This window comes from Catharus ustulatus, chromosome 16 (genome assembly GCF_009819885.2).
Source record: "Catharus ustulatus isolate bCatUst1 chromosome 16, bCatUst1.pri.v2, whole genome shotgun sequence".
NCBI lineage: Eukaryota > Metazoa > Chordata > Aves > Passeriformes > Turdidae > Catharus > Catharus ustulatus.
This window is the reverse complement of record NC_046236.1, coordinates 4,276,251-4,293,978: the sequence shown is the minus strand read 5'-3', so window position 1 is coordinate 4,293,978 and position 17,728 is coordinate 4,276,251. Positions and strand designations below refer to the sequence as shown.

The window sequence follows — 17,728 nt, the reverse complement described above, 5'->3', positions numbered from 1 at the left end:
ACTAGAATACAATATGAATATTTCACTATTTGAATGACTCTAATTTTTCACTTACTGCTCAGGCAGAACTGATTCAAGACAGCACTCCATTTTTTTAAAAAAAATATGCATGGGTTCAAAAGTGCATGCCAACATATGGACATAGAGTAATTCTTTAAAAACTCAGCACTGGAGGCTATGAAGAGCAGATCTTATACAGAAAAAAAAAAAGATCAATATAAAGAAAAAATTGTTCCAGATGTAATTGAAGTCATACATTTTTACATGACTTCTGCTATACACCCAATTACTGCTATTTATCAAACAGCAGACAACATTGAACCTGGCAGCATAAAAAACAAATTTTACTAAGTTAGGAAAAAAAAATAAAAAATAAAAAATCATCAGAAAGGGGAGAGAAAAAAGATACAAATAATAAATAATTCAATATTCCTGAGGAAAGCTCTTGCAGAAAAGGTCTGACTGATTCAAACATCAGACGTGAGGCTGACAAGAGATATATCGATTTAGACAATTCTATCATTATTATTCCAGCCTGAGTCCTTCAGAAAAGCTGTTCTTTTTGCCCCTGTTTTTATTGCTGTAACTACCAACCCTTCCTCTTCCACCTTCCTCTCTTTGAACTTGGATTCATTATGGCTTTATTCTCAGACTAGCTATAAAAGAGTAAATAGAAATCCTGGTTTCATCTGTTTGAAATCTAAGTTCAGTTAAAGATACAATGGTGGAAAATGTTTGCTTTGTGTACATGCAACTTCAGTGCTTCCTTAAAATAGGTCAAGTGCTTCTTGAAGCTTCTAATTATAAGAACAGGCCTTTGACTTCAGGATTAAATACATGCAAGATGACAGCTCTGTTTATCTCCAATTTAACTTTGCTAAATCCAGACCTTTACCAAACTTACAGTGACTGTCCCTAAGTTCATATGTGGAGGTAGACTATGTTTTGTACACAAATTGATGTTTTAGTTTGTTTTCTCTACCTAAATAGGACTACACCACTGTAGTTCTCAAAAAACCAAAAAGAAAAACGAAAAACAAACAGCAGCCCAAACAACCAAAACCCAACCCAAAGCCCTTGTAGGTCAATGGAAATGAGCAAAATGAAGCTGTAGAACGACTGGGGAAAAGCATTCCTCCATTAGGCATCTGCAAGCAGAACTATTTCTTGGTTGTTCGATGTGTTAATTACAACTAGATAGGATATGCCACAGAAAATTAGCAGTCTTGCAAAGGCAGAGGTAAACACACAAAACAGGAGCTGCTTAAGGGTCAGGAGAGCAAGTCAATTTTGAAGAAAGATAAAAGAACTGTCATGTATATGATTGCTTATGAAAGAGAAGAGGGCAATCCTGCCTTGTTATCATCAGTTAATTAGGCACTACAGTCAGGCGTGCACACGCTGCAACATTTGCCATGGTAATCAAATGTATTATTCAAATGTGAAACAAAACAAAAGCAAGGCAACTCTGACAGGGGAGAATGCAATCTGCCCACACAAAGGTGCTGAATTAACTTCAGCTGTTAAAAGGAAGCTCAGGAAGATGTTAAATCAACTTCCTCAAACCACACTGCCTTGAAATTCAGACTACAATTCTGCTTCTAAAGAAAATACTCTTTTCCAAATTTGATTCACATGTGAGGTGATGACCTTTGCAAGCAAAGACAAGGGTAATGAAAAGCAATTGATAGTGCAGTAGGATTCTGTTATGTCTTTAATATAAATATGACACTGAGACTAACAAATGCACTCTTGACAAAGCATGCAATCTCCCGAGTAAAAAGAAAGCAATATACCACATTTTCCCTGTCCTGAGCCATAACTGCAATGAAAAATAAAACTAATAACTGCTCTGCAAATGATGTGATGACACCATGTGATAACTACCCTCTCACTAAGGCTTCTACCACGTTACTGTACAACCAGTCTGTTTTCAGTTTATACAAAATGGATGCTTTTGGTGCTATTTTTATTTGACTGGACAGAAGACATCCAATAATAAGTTTGGTACCAAAATTAGGATCTTTGCCAGGGGATGACAGCAAGCTAATGGCTTCTCATGTCTTAATATTAAACTTTTAGACAACGTAATTTTCAGATCTTGTGTTTCCTTTACATGAGATTGGCGGGCTTTTTTCACCTTAAGCAAGCTGTGTGTCCCTAAAGGGGTGACTGTATGAAAGGTAAGGTCCCTGCTAGGACTGTGGGAAGGGGGAGCAGGGCCCACCTCCTGAGGAGAACCTGGGAGAGGGATTCCCATGATCTGATCAGCTCCGTGTCTTCAGGAAGGCAGGGAAGGACCTGGGAGGAGCAGGTCAGGCAGATGCACCCTGCCACCCCTGCTCCCTGGGCAGGAGCCCCTGAGCTCCCATCCCATCAGCAGGAGCCCCTGAGCTCCCATCCTATGATCAGGAGCCCCTGAGCTCCCATCCCATCAGCAGGAGCCCCTGAGCTCCCATCCTATGATCAGGAGCCCCTGAGCTCCCATCCCATCAGCAGGAGCCCCTGAGCTCCCACCCCATGATCGATCAGGAGCCCCTGAGCTCCCACCCCATGATCGATCAGGAGCCCCTGAGCTCCCACCCCATGATCGATCAGGAGCCTCTGAGCTCCCACCTGAGCTCCCACCCCATGAACAGGAGCCCCTGAGCTCCCATCCCATCAGCAGGAGTCCCTGAGCTCCCATCCCATCAGCAGGAGTCCCTGAGCTCCCATCCCATCAGCAGGAGTCCCTGAGCTCCCATCCCATCAGCAGGAGCCCCAGAGCTCCCATTCCATGGTCAGGAGCCCCTGAGCTCCCATCCCATCAGCAGGAGCCCCTGAGCTCCCACCCCATGATCGATCAGGAGCCTCTGAGCTCCCACCCCATGAACAGGAACCCCTGAGCTCCCACCCCATGGTCAGGAGTCCCTGAGCTCCCGTTCCACCAGCAGAGCCCCTGAGCTCCCATTCCATGGTCAGGAGTCCCTGAGCTCCCACCCCATCAGCAGAGCCCCTGAGCTCCCATCCCACTGCTTTCCAGGCTCCCAGCTCCTGCACACCAGGGAACCTCTGCAATGGTGATAATCTCACAGTGCTTTATCATGCCCTGCCTCCATCCTTTCCTGAAGCAAGGAAAGGAGCCCTCCAGGGCAGGGGCTGCTCAAAGCAGCACCAGGCTCTGATGTGGCAGGTCACCTTCTGCCAAACCCCACCTGCACAGCAGACACAGCCCATGTTCTTGGGGATGGAGCACTCCCTGTGCTCCAGACCCACTTCTGCAAGACAAGGAAATAACTGATACTTTTTAATGCCCGTTTTGTAGCTCTTCAAACATTTTCCAACTTCATATTCTTGCATAACAACTCTTGCTTCCTTCTATTCTGCCAAAAAAACCCACTGACAATACAATAAAGAAAAATATCTTTGCTGAGTGGGCAGGTACTGACCAACTTCAATGATTAAATTATTCTACAAATATCAGTGAAAAAAAGTAATAAAAATACAAAGCTACGTAGCAGAGTATTATCTATTATGCTATTATTTTGAAGACAGCTGCCATCAAAAGATATATATCCCTAGTGAAAATCAATGCAAATGGAATTTATCTAACAAATCTGTATTTTTTCGAATGTCTCACCAATCCCTCCTTTTCCTGCACAATATTCTCAGTGTTTGACCATCTCAATCAAATACTATAGAAGAAAATAACACAATACAGAAGTCACTCTTCTGATCAAATTAGGCTAACATGGATCAATATGAAACCTTAGTGCACTTGCAATCTCAGAGTCTTCAGAGTCCAGGCATTCAGTAATCTGTGCGAAAGAAGTAATATCTGTTTCTTTGACACAGACATTTTCTTTTAGTCAGTCTGTCACTTCCCATTTCAGTTAACAAAATGTTGGATGCAGCTCATCATTGGACAAATATTACAGTCCTACAGAGTATAAAATGGGAGGAATTGTTTCAGACTGAAAATTTAATACAAAAATAGATCTGCAAGGAATTCCACAAACTTTAGAAGAGATACATAAATGTGAAAACATAACACTACATATATACCTTATTCTTCCTCAAACCATTCAGAATGTTTAAAGGGTTTTGGTTTTTTTTTTTTGGAAGAAAAAAGTAAAATAATGAAAACCATGTAAAACAGGGAGGGAAAAAAAAAGCAGCACAACTTCCTGGCCTTGCAAACATGCCTTGTTTTCCCTTCTAATCAATGCAAATATTTACTGTGATCAGAGAGTGATGACCTGGCTACTAAATGAGTTAAACATCCATCTTGCTGATACAAACAGATATGTTCTCATAAGCTAGAGATGCAAGCATCTTGTGGTCAATGGACAAAACATCTGGATCCATGAGAGGTGTGGGCACATAGAAAGAGAACAGCAATCTGCAAATATAACTCCATTTATTCCTCTTCACTTTTTACTGCATTTCCAACTGTCAGATTTACATAGCTGGAATGTGAAGTGAGAATGAAGCAAACAATGTCCATGCAAGACTCACACTTGACTGTGTGTTACCCACCTCAAAACTGCCCTGCCAACTGTTCAAGAGTCCCTGAAACCCCCAAGCCCTTTACCAAGGATGAACAGCACCACTCATCCCATGAGAGCCATACAAATATTTGCTATGTAAAGAGAAAAACAGATATGTATGGAAAATCAGGAGCATTCCTGCCACTCAAAAATTGTTGTAAGGTGTGAAATCAAGACAAAGAAAATCTCCTTTCTTACTGTTCTACCTGGAAGGGGAAATCAAAAAAGAAAGAAAAAAAAAGCACCCTTTCATTTTTCATCCCATAAGGCACCCACACCCATAACATCACATAATAAAATTTGTCAGACTTTGCTTTGTATCTGCCCAAACTTATTCTGATTTCTGCTTCAGTGTGAAACTCCTTACACTACACTTAAAGAAGCAGTGAAATTTTAAGAGCAGTACACAAAAATGTTTCTATCTTAAATAACTCTCATCTTAAGAGTACTTTCCATTTAAAAAAACTCTTTAGTTGTAATGGAATTCACTTTGTAAGTGTTCCACACAAGAGAAAAAGCATCTTAAGTAGCAGAAAATCATTGATAGCATATACAAACATCTACCAATAGAGCTGGGCTTCCATATCTGCATAATTCACAAGTGTTAATTAAAACCCTGCAGAAGATCTTTGAGTATAATGCCTGAATTTTTAGATTATGTGACACTTGAAAAGTTCAAATACTGCACATCTTACTGATGCACAACATAAAAACTGATTTTCAAGAATAAGGGTCAACATGGCACCGCAGCATTATTACAAGGAACTCAATTTACTGTTTCAGCCTCTTCATTTTAAGATATTGCAGTTTTATCAATTTTTTCCCACACTTTAATTTGTTTGATTATTAGGCAAATACCATATCAAAGCAGTGAGACTAAAGAGAAATTTCATGCTCTTGAACTTCAGTAAGAAATGCCCACCAGCAAGAAAGTGAATACAATGCAATCTCGAATTGCCAAGGCTCATCTCAGCCCCAAAGAGAGCAGGTAGGTGGTGCTTAGAAAAATACAGTTGTCTGGAAAGACTAAGTGCATTATGAGAAGCTTTTCTTTCACAGGACTATTATTTCCTGATTATAATAGCATCACCTGATATTTTTTCTACATCAGCAGGAAATAACAACACTTTGGGATTTTAAAAATCTCTCTGAATGTGTAAAATAATTTAAACATACGGTGTTCTGCATTATCTTTCAATGGGATTGTGCTCTGAGTGGGTATGGATATGATTATAGCATTAGCTTTTCCTCTTTTGCATTTAGAACATTTTTCCTCTGCTCATGTTGATAGGGGGGAAAAAAAAGTATCCTCAATCCACTAAAATAAATACTTCTGTTATATTCTGTTGCTTCAACAATGAATAAAGCAACCATGCAGGTTTATAATATCAATTCACAGGGTTCTTTCTGCTTCAGTGAACTGTTTCTGAAAGGTTCAGAACAAAGCTACAGGCAGATCGGACAAAGCTGCTGTAACAGGATTTACATTATACTCAAACTGATAAGACCACATCAGAGAACTGCTCAATCTTCAGTACCTTTGCTCAGAGTGGCACGAGGGCTGTGAGGATTCTGGCTCTCAGCACCTGATCACAGCATCTCTATTACACCCACCAGCTTAAACACCGATCCAATCTCACCTCCGTAGGATAATTTATATTTCCTCTTCTCCCTTTCCACCCTCTTTGTCAAGTGCATTGGGATGGGGATAAAATGGGATCCCAGGAAAGCTACAGCAATATTGAGTTATCTACTGTACTCACATAGTTATGAAAGGGAGCAAATTACCTACCTACTAACATCTACTGAGATCTAAAGTAATTAAAATATTCTATATTCAGATCATTAGTTGACACTTCTGGGTGGAAGGAGGGAGATCGCATCCCTAGGGAAAGCAAACATAATGCTCAATAAGTAATTAATTAAATACCACCAGGTGAAGTCACTGCCCTGGATTTCTTACAAGCAATGAGTTTCTTTGTGCAGACTTTGCTACAGTCACATTTCTGAACATGTTTCTGCTTCAAGCAGCTGCAGCATATCAGGCTTTTCCTTCCTTTTCCCTTAACCACCTTCATCTTGCAGCCCACACCGATTATGCCAGGCTACCCCAAAGAATCCTGCTTTCCTTGTTGCTATTGAACACTCAATAAACATTCAAATAGAAAACATTTGTGCACAACAATAAAGTGAAAGCTTTAATTAAAGCACAAAAGAAAACACCACAGCATTTATAGGATGTAAAGCTGCCATTCTAGAGACTCCCAATTACCTGCTAGTAAGGATTCCCTCAAAGTTCCTGGCTCAGTGCAGTCCCTAACACAGATTGTGTGCATCACCATCAGGAGCAGTCCCTGGTTACACCTTTTCTGGCAACCAGAGCTGTCCACGATCCAGCCTTTCCCACTTAAACCACAGTAATAGTCGAGCAACAGTTCACAAACAAGAAAAGCAATTAAAATGCACATTGCTTTTTATGCCATAAGCACAATGGACTCACCAGGGAGGCAGGATGGAAAGTGCTCTGCGCCAAGGCTCGGGATTGATCCCTGCTGCCACCGAGGGCTGTGTGCCTGAGCATTTTGCACTGCACTCCTGAGATCAGCCACAAGTTTGGGGCTCTTATTACCTCAAGCAAACCTTGGCTTTCAGAAGCACATTTTCTTCCCAGAATGAGACAAACCCTGAAACAGAACTGATTTGTGATGTGCAAAACTCCTGACTCAGCAAGACAAAAAGCAAACAGAGGAAAGGAACATCTTTACCAAAGGTTGTAGGAATAAAGTGTCTATAGCAGCTTTGCTTATTGGAATGGAAAAAATCCCAAACCAAATAGACAAAGTGTTTGTTACTTGAATATCTCATATCTGAGGACACCCCAGCACCCAAAATTAAGACAGTAATCTAGTGGAATATTTACAATAGTCTGTAACTAATGGTTAAACCAGCATATTATTCACCTACAGCCTGTGAGTGAAATAACAAATTTTAAGAATGTGATACCCACTGCACCAAACTGTTTGATTCCTGATGGTGGGTTACAAAGAAGAGAGGAATGGTCTCAAATCTGTAGGGAAGGTGCTCCTGCTTCAGAAGAAGGTTTAATGGCTGTGCTCATGAAAATGTACACTCTTGTTCTGAGCAACTTCCACTTCAGCTGTAAACTTTGCCTTGGCTGTATGTTCTTTGGCAACACCTGGTGGAGTTTGGATAAAACTACAATAATATCATAAAAGAAAAGTTACAGCAACTCCTGGACTTTTTGTCTAAATGCTTCTGAAGAAGTTACTTAAACTGTTCAAAAAATTCAGACTTCAAGTTAAGAGAAAACAGTTTCTTGGGTTTCACAAAACATCAATGGGTATTTTTATAATAACAAATTCCATATCAAGAAAATTACAATATCTAGCTTTGATCTTGAATTAGTAGTGAGTTTGTTTTGCACTATTATAAGGAAAAAAGAACAACAAATAAAATTTTAAAATGCCTTCTACTTAATATTACCGAGAGAAAACTAAAATATTTCATGTTTACAATAAGTTAACTGTCACTCACAGCAACAAATAGAGGAAACTGTCATCTCTGCACAAAAAAAATACAATGAAATAAGGCACATGGTTTAAAAAGACATTTTAAGAGAAAGTGTCTGACCCCATTTTGTACTTTCCCTGTCAATGCCTGGGAAAGGTTTGTCCATCTATGCATTAACAGACAGAAGTCATTCCAACTGAGCAGAGAACAAATGTCTGCTTGTGGCACAGACCTTCTGAAATTATAATCCATCAAAAACTATTCACGTGGTGGGGAGGAGGCTTCTCCTCCAAGTGATAGTACAGGGAGTATTCAGCATAATATGACACAGGGGCTGTCAAATTAGTCTCATTAGAAATGCTGTAATTAACAGAAGGGAGCCCAATGTACTTATCACAGCCAGCCACTTGTATTCAAATCATGCTGAAGAGTTCTGAGGCCCAGACACAGATTTCTTGTTTTTCTTTATCTTTGTTCCCCTGTCAAAGCACTAAAACCCAGCAGCATTTTACCCCAAGAATAACATTTAAGAGAATTTGTGGTTTGTTTTCTCTTTATAGAGCCTAGTAATAAATTAATGAAGAAATCTACTGACACAGGTGAAATTATCTTTTATAGAAGATTTTCAGCTTACTAAAACCTAGGTTAAAATTAAACATGGTGCTAAGAAATAATTGTACTGATGGCCAACTTTTTTTTTGTGGTGTGCCAATCTCTTCTATTGAATATAATTTTATATTCTTTTGTTTGGAAATGCACCATCTCCTTTGCAAATTGGCTGTGAGAAGTCAGATATTTTTGTCAAGCAATGTTCAGAAATAGAGTGTGGAAATACTTTATAGATGTGGGATACCTCACAGATCAGTGCCCATCATTCCAGCCTGTCTCTGATACATTCATTTTACAAACAGATATAATGCTGCTGGTTGAAAGCTAAGCCAGGATGAGGTGCATGTCAATATGTTACTAAAATGTCACCATGGCAAAGAGTTTGGATGTAAAGCAATTAAGCACAGAAACAACACTATCCATCTAAAAATTGGGCTCTAAACTTTAAATTAGGACCTAAACTTTAAAGAACAAGTCTCCTTTCAATTTCTCCGGTGCCTTTCACATGAGCACTATAGAGCATTTAGCAGTAATTGAGGAACTGAACTTGCAGGAGGTCTGGAGAAGAGTATAGGGATCCCTTAACCTGCCACTCAAATGCAGCCACCTTTTAGGTGAAGTACAGGTGTACCAGGACATCCTACAACTGCTTTTGAAAGAAAAGGAAGGGAAAAGCCTGTATCATGTTAAGGGGAAAAAAAAAAAGAAAAAAGAAAAATATAAGTTACAACTTTTGTGTCAAGTTGTGATGTTTCATAACCTAAAGGGATGTGACTTCAGCACCCTGTGGTTACTAAAGATCTTGCAGTAAAATTTCCTGCATGTTTTCTGTTCTGTTGGAAAACGTGCAAAGTTGTCTTTAGCAATAGATGCTTTAATGACTCCAGACAAGAGCAAACTGATTTCAGCCTTGTGTCTCATCCTGCAAACTCAGTGTGTGCTGAAGATACAGCCCAATCTTCATGACTGCACATTTCCACATTTCCAATAGTAGAAACATACCTCTTTAAATTCTGCAATTCAGAATTGTACACATCTCACATTTTTTAATTAATAGAATCCAGCCTTTTTTTTTTTTTTTTGTTCTCATTTCAACTACTTTAAAGGGGCATTTAACAGGAAAATTATAAACAAGACTGTTGCAATTTTGATCATGTATATCTTTCATTTACCTTAGAGCTACTGCCAGGAAAAGGGAGAAAGGTAGTAGACAAAAGGTCCAGCAACTGAAGTAAAAGATTCAATTCCTTTAAATGCTTTTAAAGGCTCTAAAAGCCATCCTATAGTATCTTCCCCAAACCATTCAGTTTCTGCTAGATTTAGCACTTTTGTCCCTTTGTATTCGCAGACTTCACATAGCTTCTCCCAGGCTGGCAGGCCAACATATTAGAAATAAAATGCAATTCTGGTATCTGACACTTCAATTTAGCTTCTTCAGTAGCAAAGATCATCAACTGCACTGCTTTCTCCCATGACAGAAGATCACCTAAATATCACTTAACTGATGTGAGCTCTGTTGGTAATGCATACACTGTCTCCCCACTACATTACCACCATGCTGCCTAGAACAAAAATCAATTTTTAATTGACTGGATTATTTGAGGAATGTGGCCCATCCACTGTGCACTGCTGATAGATTCTCCTAGTTTTCCTGTCAGCAAAGACTGTAAAATTTCAAGCAACTTCAGTACAGTAATTCAGGGATTTATCCAGAAGCCATATGAACAGAACAACATCACAGTTTTTCCAGTAATACCCCTCCATTATTCTCTCTCCTGGCTAGCCAAGTGAGGACTCTAAACCACAGCACAAATGGAAAAATAAACCACTGACACAGGAAAAACTGTGAGTTTTTCATTGAAATGAAAATCATGCAAAGAATCCAAATGAGTAAGGAACACACAGAACTAGAGAGGACTTGAAAAACTCCTTTCAAGGCATGGAAAGTCAGACAATGGGTTACACTCCAGAGTGTCAAACCTGCAGGATCCAGGAACAAGCTGCAATTCCTGGGCCCAGCAGCAGCCAAAGAGGATTTCTCAGCTAAGTACCACCCCTGCTTTCTTGAGCAATCACTGCTGTTGGGAGATACACACCCAGGCAGCTAAGGTAGAGGGTTGACATGAAAAAGTAGCACAGATGAAAACAAGGGGGTCAGGGGGTATAGAACACTCAACACTTCACTAGTAAATATTGCAGTAAGCAATTTTACAAAGCACAGCATAAACTGCTCACTGACTGGTGTACAGATCATCAAAATCTCTGCCACTTTCCACAAGTTTTCTGACAAGTGTATAATTTCCCTAACTTTTATCTCTCCATTTCTTGCTGCTGAAACAAAAGACAACTGCACAGATGTCTTAAACAGAAAATTCTAGTCCTGTACCACCACCCTTTCCAGCACGGTCACGTACAAAACTCTGTACTGCATTCATGTTAGTTTTAATTGATTCTGAGCAATGTCAAAAATGAGCACAGCTACAGAAATTTAAATTAAAGATAATGCTATGTGTCCAGGGTAGATCTGTTTGGCTTCCTATGTTTCTGATTCTCATTTCACAAACATCAAAAATACACATTTTTCTTTAACCTCATGCATTAGAGCTGGACTAAGTGTTGGATTACCTGCAGTACAAATGGATTACCTGCAGCACAAATCTGTGCAAATTAGCCACAGTCAGGGTTCTATCCAATAAACACACAGAGTAGAGGGGTTTGTGCTGGCTTTAACAAAGCTGAGAGAAAACAGGAATCCCTGATCTTGCATAAAGTCAGAGTGACACAGTAAGGCAAGGCTGGGTTTGGGTTAGACCTGTCAGGACAAAGTGAGCTTGCTGAAGTTTCTCTCAGATCAGCACCTTGCACCATGTTAGCCTGACACTTCTGATGCTCTGCAGAAAACTTTTCTCTTCCACTTTAACAACAACAAAATTTGGTATTTTTTCAGAGCTCAATCCTCTTTCAATCTTCTCCATGAGCTCCTGAAGCAGACAAGAAGAAACACATTTTTCAACATTTTTATTGTTTTGTTTCCCTGTTACATGGGTTATTTTAAATTTTTTTTTCTCCTGGTGATTCATGGCAGTAACGTGCCCAAAGCTTAACTAGATGTTCGATAAAAACAAGCCACTTGTAAATACACAAATTATTCCAGGTCTCTGAATATTTCAGTAATTGTCCATCATTACTCCAAAATAACTGTGTATTTAAAACTAAATTTATGCTTTGAAACAAGATGAAAGCATGATTAAAATTACTTTAGAATACCAATTAAAAATTAGAGTAGACCTTTCCACCTTATCTCTTGGAATCAGGACTATGGTTTTTGTCTAGGTTGATCTTTTTGTTAATATAAAATGACAAAGTGATATCCTACATGCCCAAATTACTGAAAGTACTTCAGGTAATCAGCTCACGTTTGACCTCTTCTCAAGAGCTCTGTGGACTCATCTTCCAACAGCCCTACCAACAGGTAGAGTTCAGTACAGGTACACTAAAAACCAGCTGCTTAGGAAAAACAGGGTACAAAATACAAAAATATCTACCTGCTCTACTAATGCCAATGACTGGATCTGATCCCTGTGATTCCTCAAGGTGCTCTCTCATTACATTTTGGGTTTAGCACAGCTCAGCTCAGGTGAATTCACAGGGGGTGTTATGATCTCTAGCACCCCAAAGCCAACCCAGGCATGTTAAAAGATGCAAGTCCAGTTCTTGTTCTTTTGCTGATCACTGTAGTTGAAAATCCAGGGGTTTTTAGTTTATGGATAACTATGAGGGAGTACCCTAGGGATGAGTCCATAATGCAAACTATTCCAGCCTTATTTTAATAAAACCAGCAATAACCGACTACACTTGCACAGTATGTTCTCCATATTAATCTGATTTTACATGTAAAGGAAAACAATATAGGGTAAAATCAACATCTGCAAAGATGACTTAAATTGCTGCAGACTGACTGGTTGTTCTAAAGGATGCATCATCTAAAATAAAGCCCTTGTGTGTAAAACCTGGCACTCATCTGAGACATCCAAGAGAACGGATTTCCCCAAAGAGAAAGCAAGCAGAGTAAATATTTTGCTAGAAGCAAGAAGCCCTGATATTTTGGTCTTCTGAGTTTACCTTTGGAACTTCTCGTGTTCCCATTCAACTTCAGCAAGAGTACAAGAGTTCTGCCTTGGCAGCAGTTTCGGATCAAAAGCAGTCCTTCAGTAAGGGCTGCAGTCCAGGCAGGCTGGGTTTGATTTGCTGCAGTTCTTGGAGCCTAAAGGTTCCTGCTGCTCCAGGTGACTGTGCTGCAGCTGGGACTGAACAAGGGACAGGCCAGCATACAGCAGAGCCAAGTTCTTCAAATGGGAACTCTTCAGATCAAATTGGAATTTTAAAATCTTCTTTAACAGTTGGCACGTGCATATAAAGCACTTGCATAAAGTATGAATATTCTTTATAACTTACAATATAAGACAGTAAATTAAAGCATCACTGAATCCTCCCTCACCAAACCTTAATACTTTGTCAGATGAGCTCAGTTATCCCAAATGAGGAAACAAAATCTTCATTAATTTCAGTCTTAGCCAATAACAAAGCTGACTATTATTGCACTTATCCCCTCAAAATCAAGCAGATTATTCTGGTTGGCTGATGTATCTGTTTCACAGAGGTGGAAAACTGATTCTGAAGATTTGTCCATCACTGGGCCACAAGCCAGTGGCAGTCATATTTAACCAACACTGTGTCTATATGCAATAGGCAATGTGAATAATACACAGATATATATAAAACACATAATATTATACAGATATATAAGAGATATATATATATAACTAGAATAATACATACTTCTATAATACGTAAAATCAACTAGAATTTTGGAATTCAGAATTTTTGGTTTTTATCTGTGTAGGATTTCCTGTCTACAGAAAGCCATTAATAAATAACCCATACTTTGGTCAGCTGTCTTCTAATTTTTAGGCAGTTCTTCCTAAAGCATCTTTTTTTGACTCCTTTGTAGGTAACAGGATGGACTGCAAAGCTCCCTCCAGTGTTTCCAAATCCTCGATGTGGCACAGAGAACATTTTGAAGACATTTATGTCAGCTATTAACAGAATCTTCCATGCAATTTTGCAGCTACATGTCTTTGTTCTTATGTATGAAACTTCTATTTTACAGTTTTCTAAAATGCTACTTCAAACAAGTAATGATGGAAAACAGTATCTGCCTCTGGCTACTTGCAGGCTTTTTATCTCACAAACAGAGATTCCTTCGACCTATTTTACTTCTATCCTATTTAACTGTTTCTGATAGCAAGTTTATGTCCATCCTTGGTTTACAGAGCTCTAATCCCTTCCTAACACTGAAAATATTTTTCTTTAGCTGCAGTCCCTACCATTGAGAGTTCCTTTCCTCTCATAATCCTAATGCTTCATGCCATAAACCCTTATGAATTTAATTTAGGTATATATGCTGGTAAAAATATTTAGTATAACTCCAACATTTCTGCTTCTCCATTTCAAACATTCATTTAATAATACAAGTCTATTAATCTGATGAATGCTAAGTACAGGACAACGTGCAGATACCTAATTTTACCCAGAGGGAAACAAAACAATTTCCAAAAAGCCATCACTTACTACAGCTCTCTGTTGATATTTCAGGAATGTATTTGTCCCTTGGATATATTCAGAAAGCATTCTACAAGCCTACAAATGCATCTTTTTAATAACAGCACCACATAATTCTTCACTGTTACACAGAGATGAAAAAGTGCAAATGTTTTATCTATCCCCAAAACAAAGGTAATAAGCCTTTGTCTCTGCTTTTTTTTGTGGTGCTTTAAGCATTTACCTTAATGAGCTTTGTTTCTCTGTACCTCTGGAGAATAGTATTCTGCCCAACAAAACAATTTATTGCCCAGAATGTTACTACTGCTGATAAAATCTTAGCTCCTCCAATACTTCTGCCTTGACAGCTAATACCCTAATGTTTCATTTACAGCTGAACAAAGCAGCTTATCTCTGCTAAAAGGGGAATTAGTTAGTAGTAAGAAATAATTTCAATCATCTGTTCTGCTTCCCAAGTAAAGTGATGACTTGGGCATTCTTGTTTCTATCTGATGACAGGTGTGTTGCAGTTCTTGGAATACAGAACAGGTCTGTCACATAAGCTTTGTAATTCCTACAATGCAGCTACATGGATTAGGGGAGAGTCAGGTCCTGGCTGTCAAAAAAATCTGCAATCAGCAGAGTGTGGCAGTCAGCACTTGTACTTTACAGTAAGGGCACGGACTCCAGGGGAAAAATCAGCTCTGATCAATAAACAGCTTCATTTCCCATTGCAATTCTATGGAATATTCCAACAAGTTTATGTACATGTGAAATTCCCTATTAATAGCTGAATAGGTTTTGTTTACAAATGAGGTTTTATGGCCTGTGCTTTGCAAAAATGGCTTTGTCACCTTACTGTGTAGCTACCTCATTATTTCTATCCCTAGGAATGAGAATCTATGAGGATTTTATCTACATATCACACACAGCAAAGCAGTTGTGGGACTCCTCTCTAGAGCAGCTGATATATACTTGGAAGTCTCTATGGCAAAGGACAAGGACTGATTTTTCCTTGATGTCTGTGTGACCTTCTTTCCCCAACAGCAGCTTTTCATGTTGGTAGATAATAAGGTCACCTGAATACTTCAGGGAAAGCAGCATAACATTTGCCCACGCTGTACTTTCCCTGTACTAATATTTTCTGTGAGTAATCATTTAGTTTGCACTGAGTTTAAAGCATCACAGAAGTGATTAAACCATAGTGCCATTCTTGAGTTCTCCAATATTTGGTTCTTCAATTAGACAACACAATTAATGAGAGCATGAAAATTCATAGCTAATAGTTTTTAAATTCAGTATCAGTTTTATAATAAAATAAAGTAATGGAATGCAGATGGCACTGGTAAAAAAAAAAGTTGTAGCTGGAGATAAAAGGGCATTTGATTAAAAATATCAACATATTATTTTCTCATGCAATAATGTTAAATTAAGTTGGTATAAGGAAGAGGAACTGTCATGATGCAGGCTGCTTTGTGATCCTTCACTCAGAACTGTCTGTCTTAGAGGAGTTCCAGTGGATTTTACATTAATTGCACCTTCTTCCCTGAGATTCTTAGTAATCCTATCTCACATTCTTACTTCTCAATCACAACTGTTATAAATCCCTTTTAAAATTAATTAATAATACACATGGCAGTTACAGTAGCAGTAAAAAAGTGTCCAACATCTGTCATGTGCTGTATGATATCCAGCTCTTTCTGAGCAAGCAGCTCTCCAGAGATGCCAGACCAACCCAGCATTATTTCTATTCATGTGTTAATCCAGACACCTGATCAAACTTCATATGGCTAAAAGGTCACTCTGCTCCTCTGCTATGAGAGATTACTTCATTCTACTTTAATATGTCTTAAGTTGTTAAAAAAAACCTGAATGGCCTGAGCAGCCCTTTTTATTGAGGGATGTATTTCTCAAAACAAGGAAAAAAGAGATCACAGAGGATAATGTTATATGCTTATTTATTCAAAAAGCCATTTACTAAAATCTGAATTTGTACTTTAACTGAGCTTAACAATGAAAATCTTCAATGCTTGCTTGGTTGCTGCACAACATGGCAAATTCTGCATGACAACCCAAGGGAAAGGTGATTAATCCAAAAGTTGGGATCAGAAATGAACATTCACTTCACACATATTTATGCAGAAAGGCAATAGTACTCAATTAAATGCTGCTAAAATCCAGAAATGTGAATGATTCCACATATCACTAGACTATAACTGTCCTGAGCTGCAAAAAGGCACAAGGGTTCAAAAGGTGACACCGTAAGAACGTGGCTGCCAGAGTATTTCCTCCAGAAAGAATCAGCTGTGGGAAGGCAGTAAGGGAGCAAAATATTCAAGACTATTTCTTGTCCATGGCATTGTGTTCTATCAGCTAAGATAACCTCAGACCAAACTGCTTGCTATTAATTCTACTTTTTGTTATTTTTATAATCTTTCCATACTACTCATCCTTTCAACCTTTTAAAATTATCTGTCTAAAGTGGTTGAAATGAGTTCATATCACAGAATCACCCAAACATCAGCATGTCTTCTTCATTTTAAAAGGCCAGAAAGGGAGCAAAAATTAATCCTTGCATATTCTCCTACCTGTATTTCAACCTTTTTTTTGTATCCTACATAAATATTGATACATGCACACTGCAAATGGCTCCTCACCTCACTTCTAAAATAGCCATACCTCGAGATAAAATAATGAAAACATGGATAGAATTCTTTATGTTCATATCAATCATCAAGGTATGGCACTGGCACTGCACTAAGTCACTTGTGTGAAAGCTTCAAATGCTTATTTAGCTGATTGCTTAACACAAATAAATGCCCAAAAAGACAAGGCAGGAAAATACAAGGATTATCTAAGAGTGTCATAAAAGGTCAAAATCTGATTAAATAGGTGGAGTAAAAGTACTGCTACCAAACCTAGAAAGGATAACTTTCTTTTTGGTTTACTGACAATCCTCAATAAAAATATAAAGACAATATAGAAGAAGGAGTAAGTTAATGCAGCTAGAACAGCGACAGTTCTAAGTCTAACAGCAGTTATAGACAGCTGTAAGGAAAATGAAATTGGGAGAGGATCTGGCATGAAAGAGAAACTTCAGGCACCTCAATAACAAACCCAAGTTTATAAATACATATTTACATAATGCCAAGTCCCAGAGTTCTTACTCACTGGAAACTTTCTAGTGAAGGAGTCTTAGCAGATGTGGTCCCACAGAATCCTGAAGATGGAGCAGAATGAAGCTGGATCTTATCCTAATTGATTTCCCATGGCAGTGCTGACAATGCTGCATGCACAGAACCACAAGAGATCTATTTGGCCTGAAGTTTTTTTAGTGCAGGTACTGTGCTACTGTTAATCTTTGCAACCTGTATTATTTTACTGAGGGATGCATTAAAGGGTAAACACAGCTGGACAAGATTCAACTCCACTGAAAAAGGCAGCACTGAGGCTTCACT

The 17,728-nt window shown here is 38.7% G+C and overlaps 1 protein-coding gene across 30 annotated transcripts in view; it reads right to left on the bottom strand.

The window, feature by feature from the left end:
- Nucleotides 1–17,728, bottom strand: part of RBFOX1 (RNA binding fox-1 homolog 1) — a 1,131,477-nt gene that overhangs the window by 185,693 nt on the left and 928,056 nt on the right. Inside the window, exon 1 of one of the 30 annotated variants that reach the window (XM_033073831.1) lies at nucleotides 7,030–7,125. The exons of the other annotated variants lie outside the window; for them this stretch is intronic. Within the exon in view, the coding sequence (XP_032929722.1) occupies nucleotides 7,030–7,110 (81 nt within the window). The 5' untranslated portion in view covers nucleotides 7,111–7,125. Of the gene's footprint in view, nucleotides 1–7,029; nucleotides 7,126–17,728 lie in introns of those variants that run through there. 30 annotated transcript variants of the gene reach the window in all.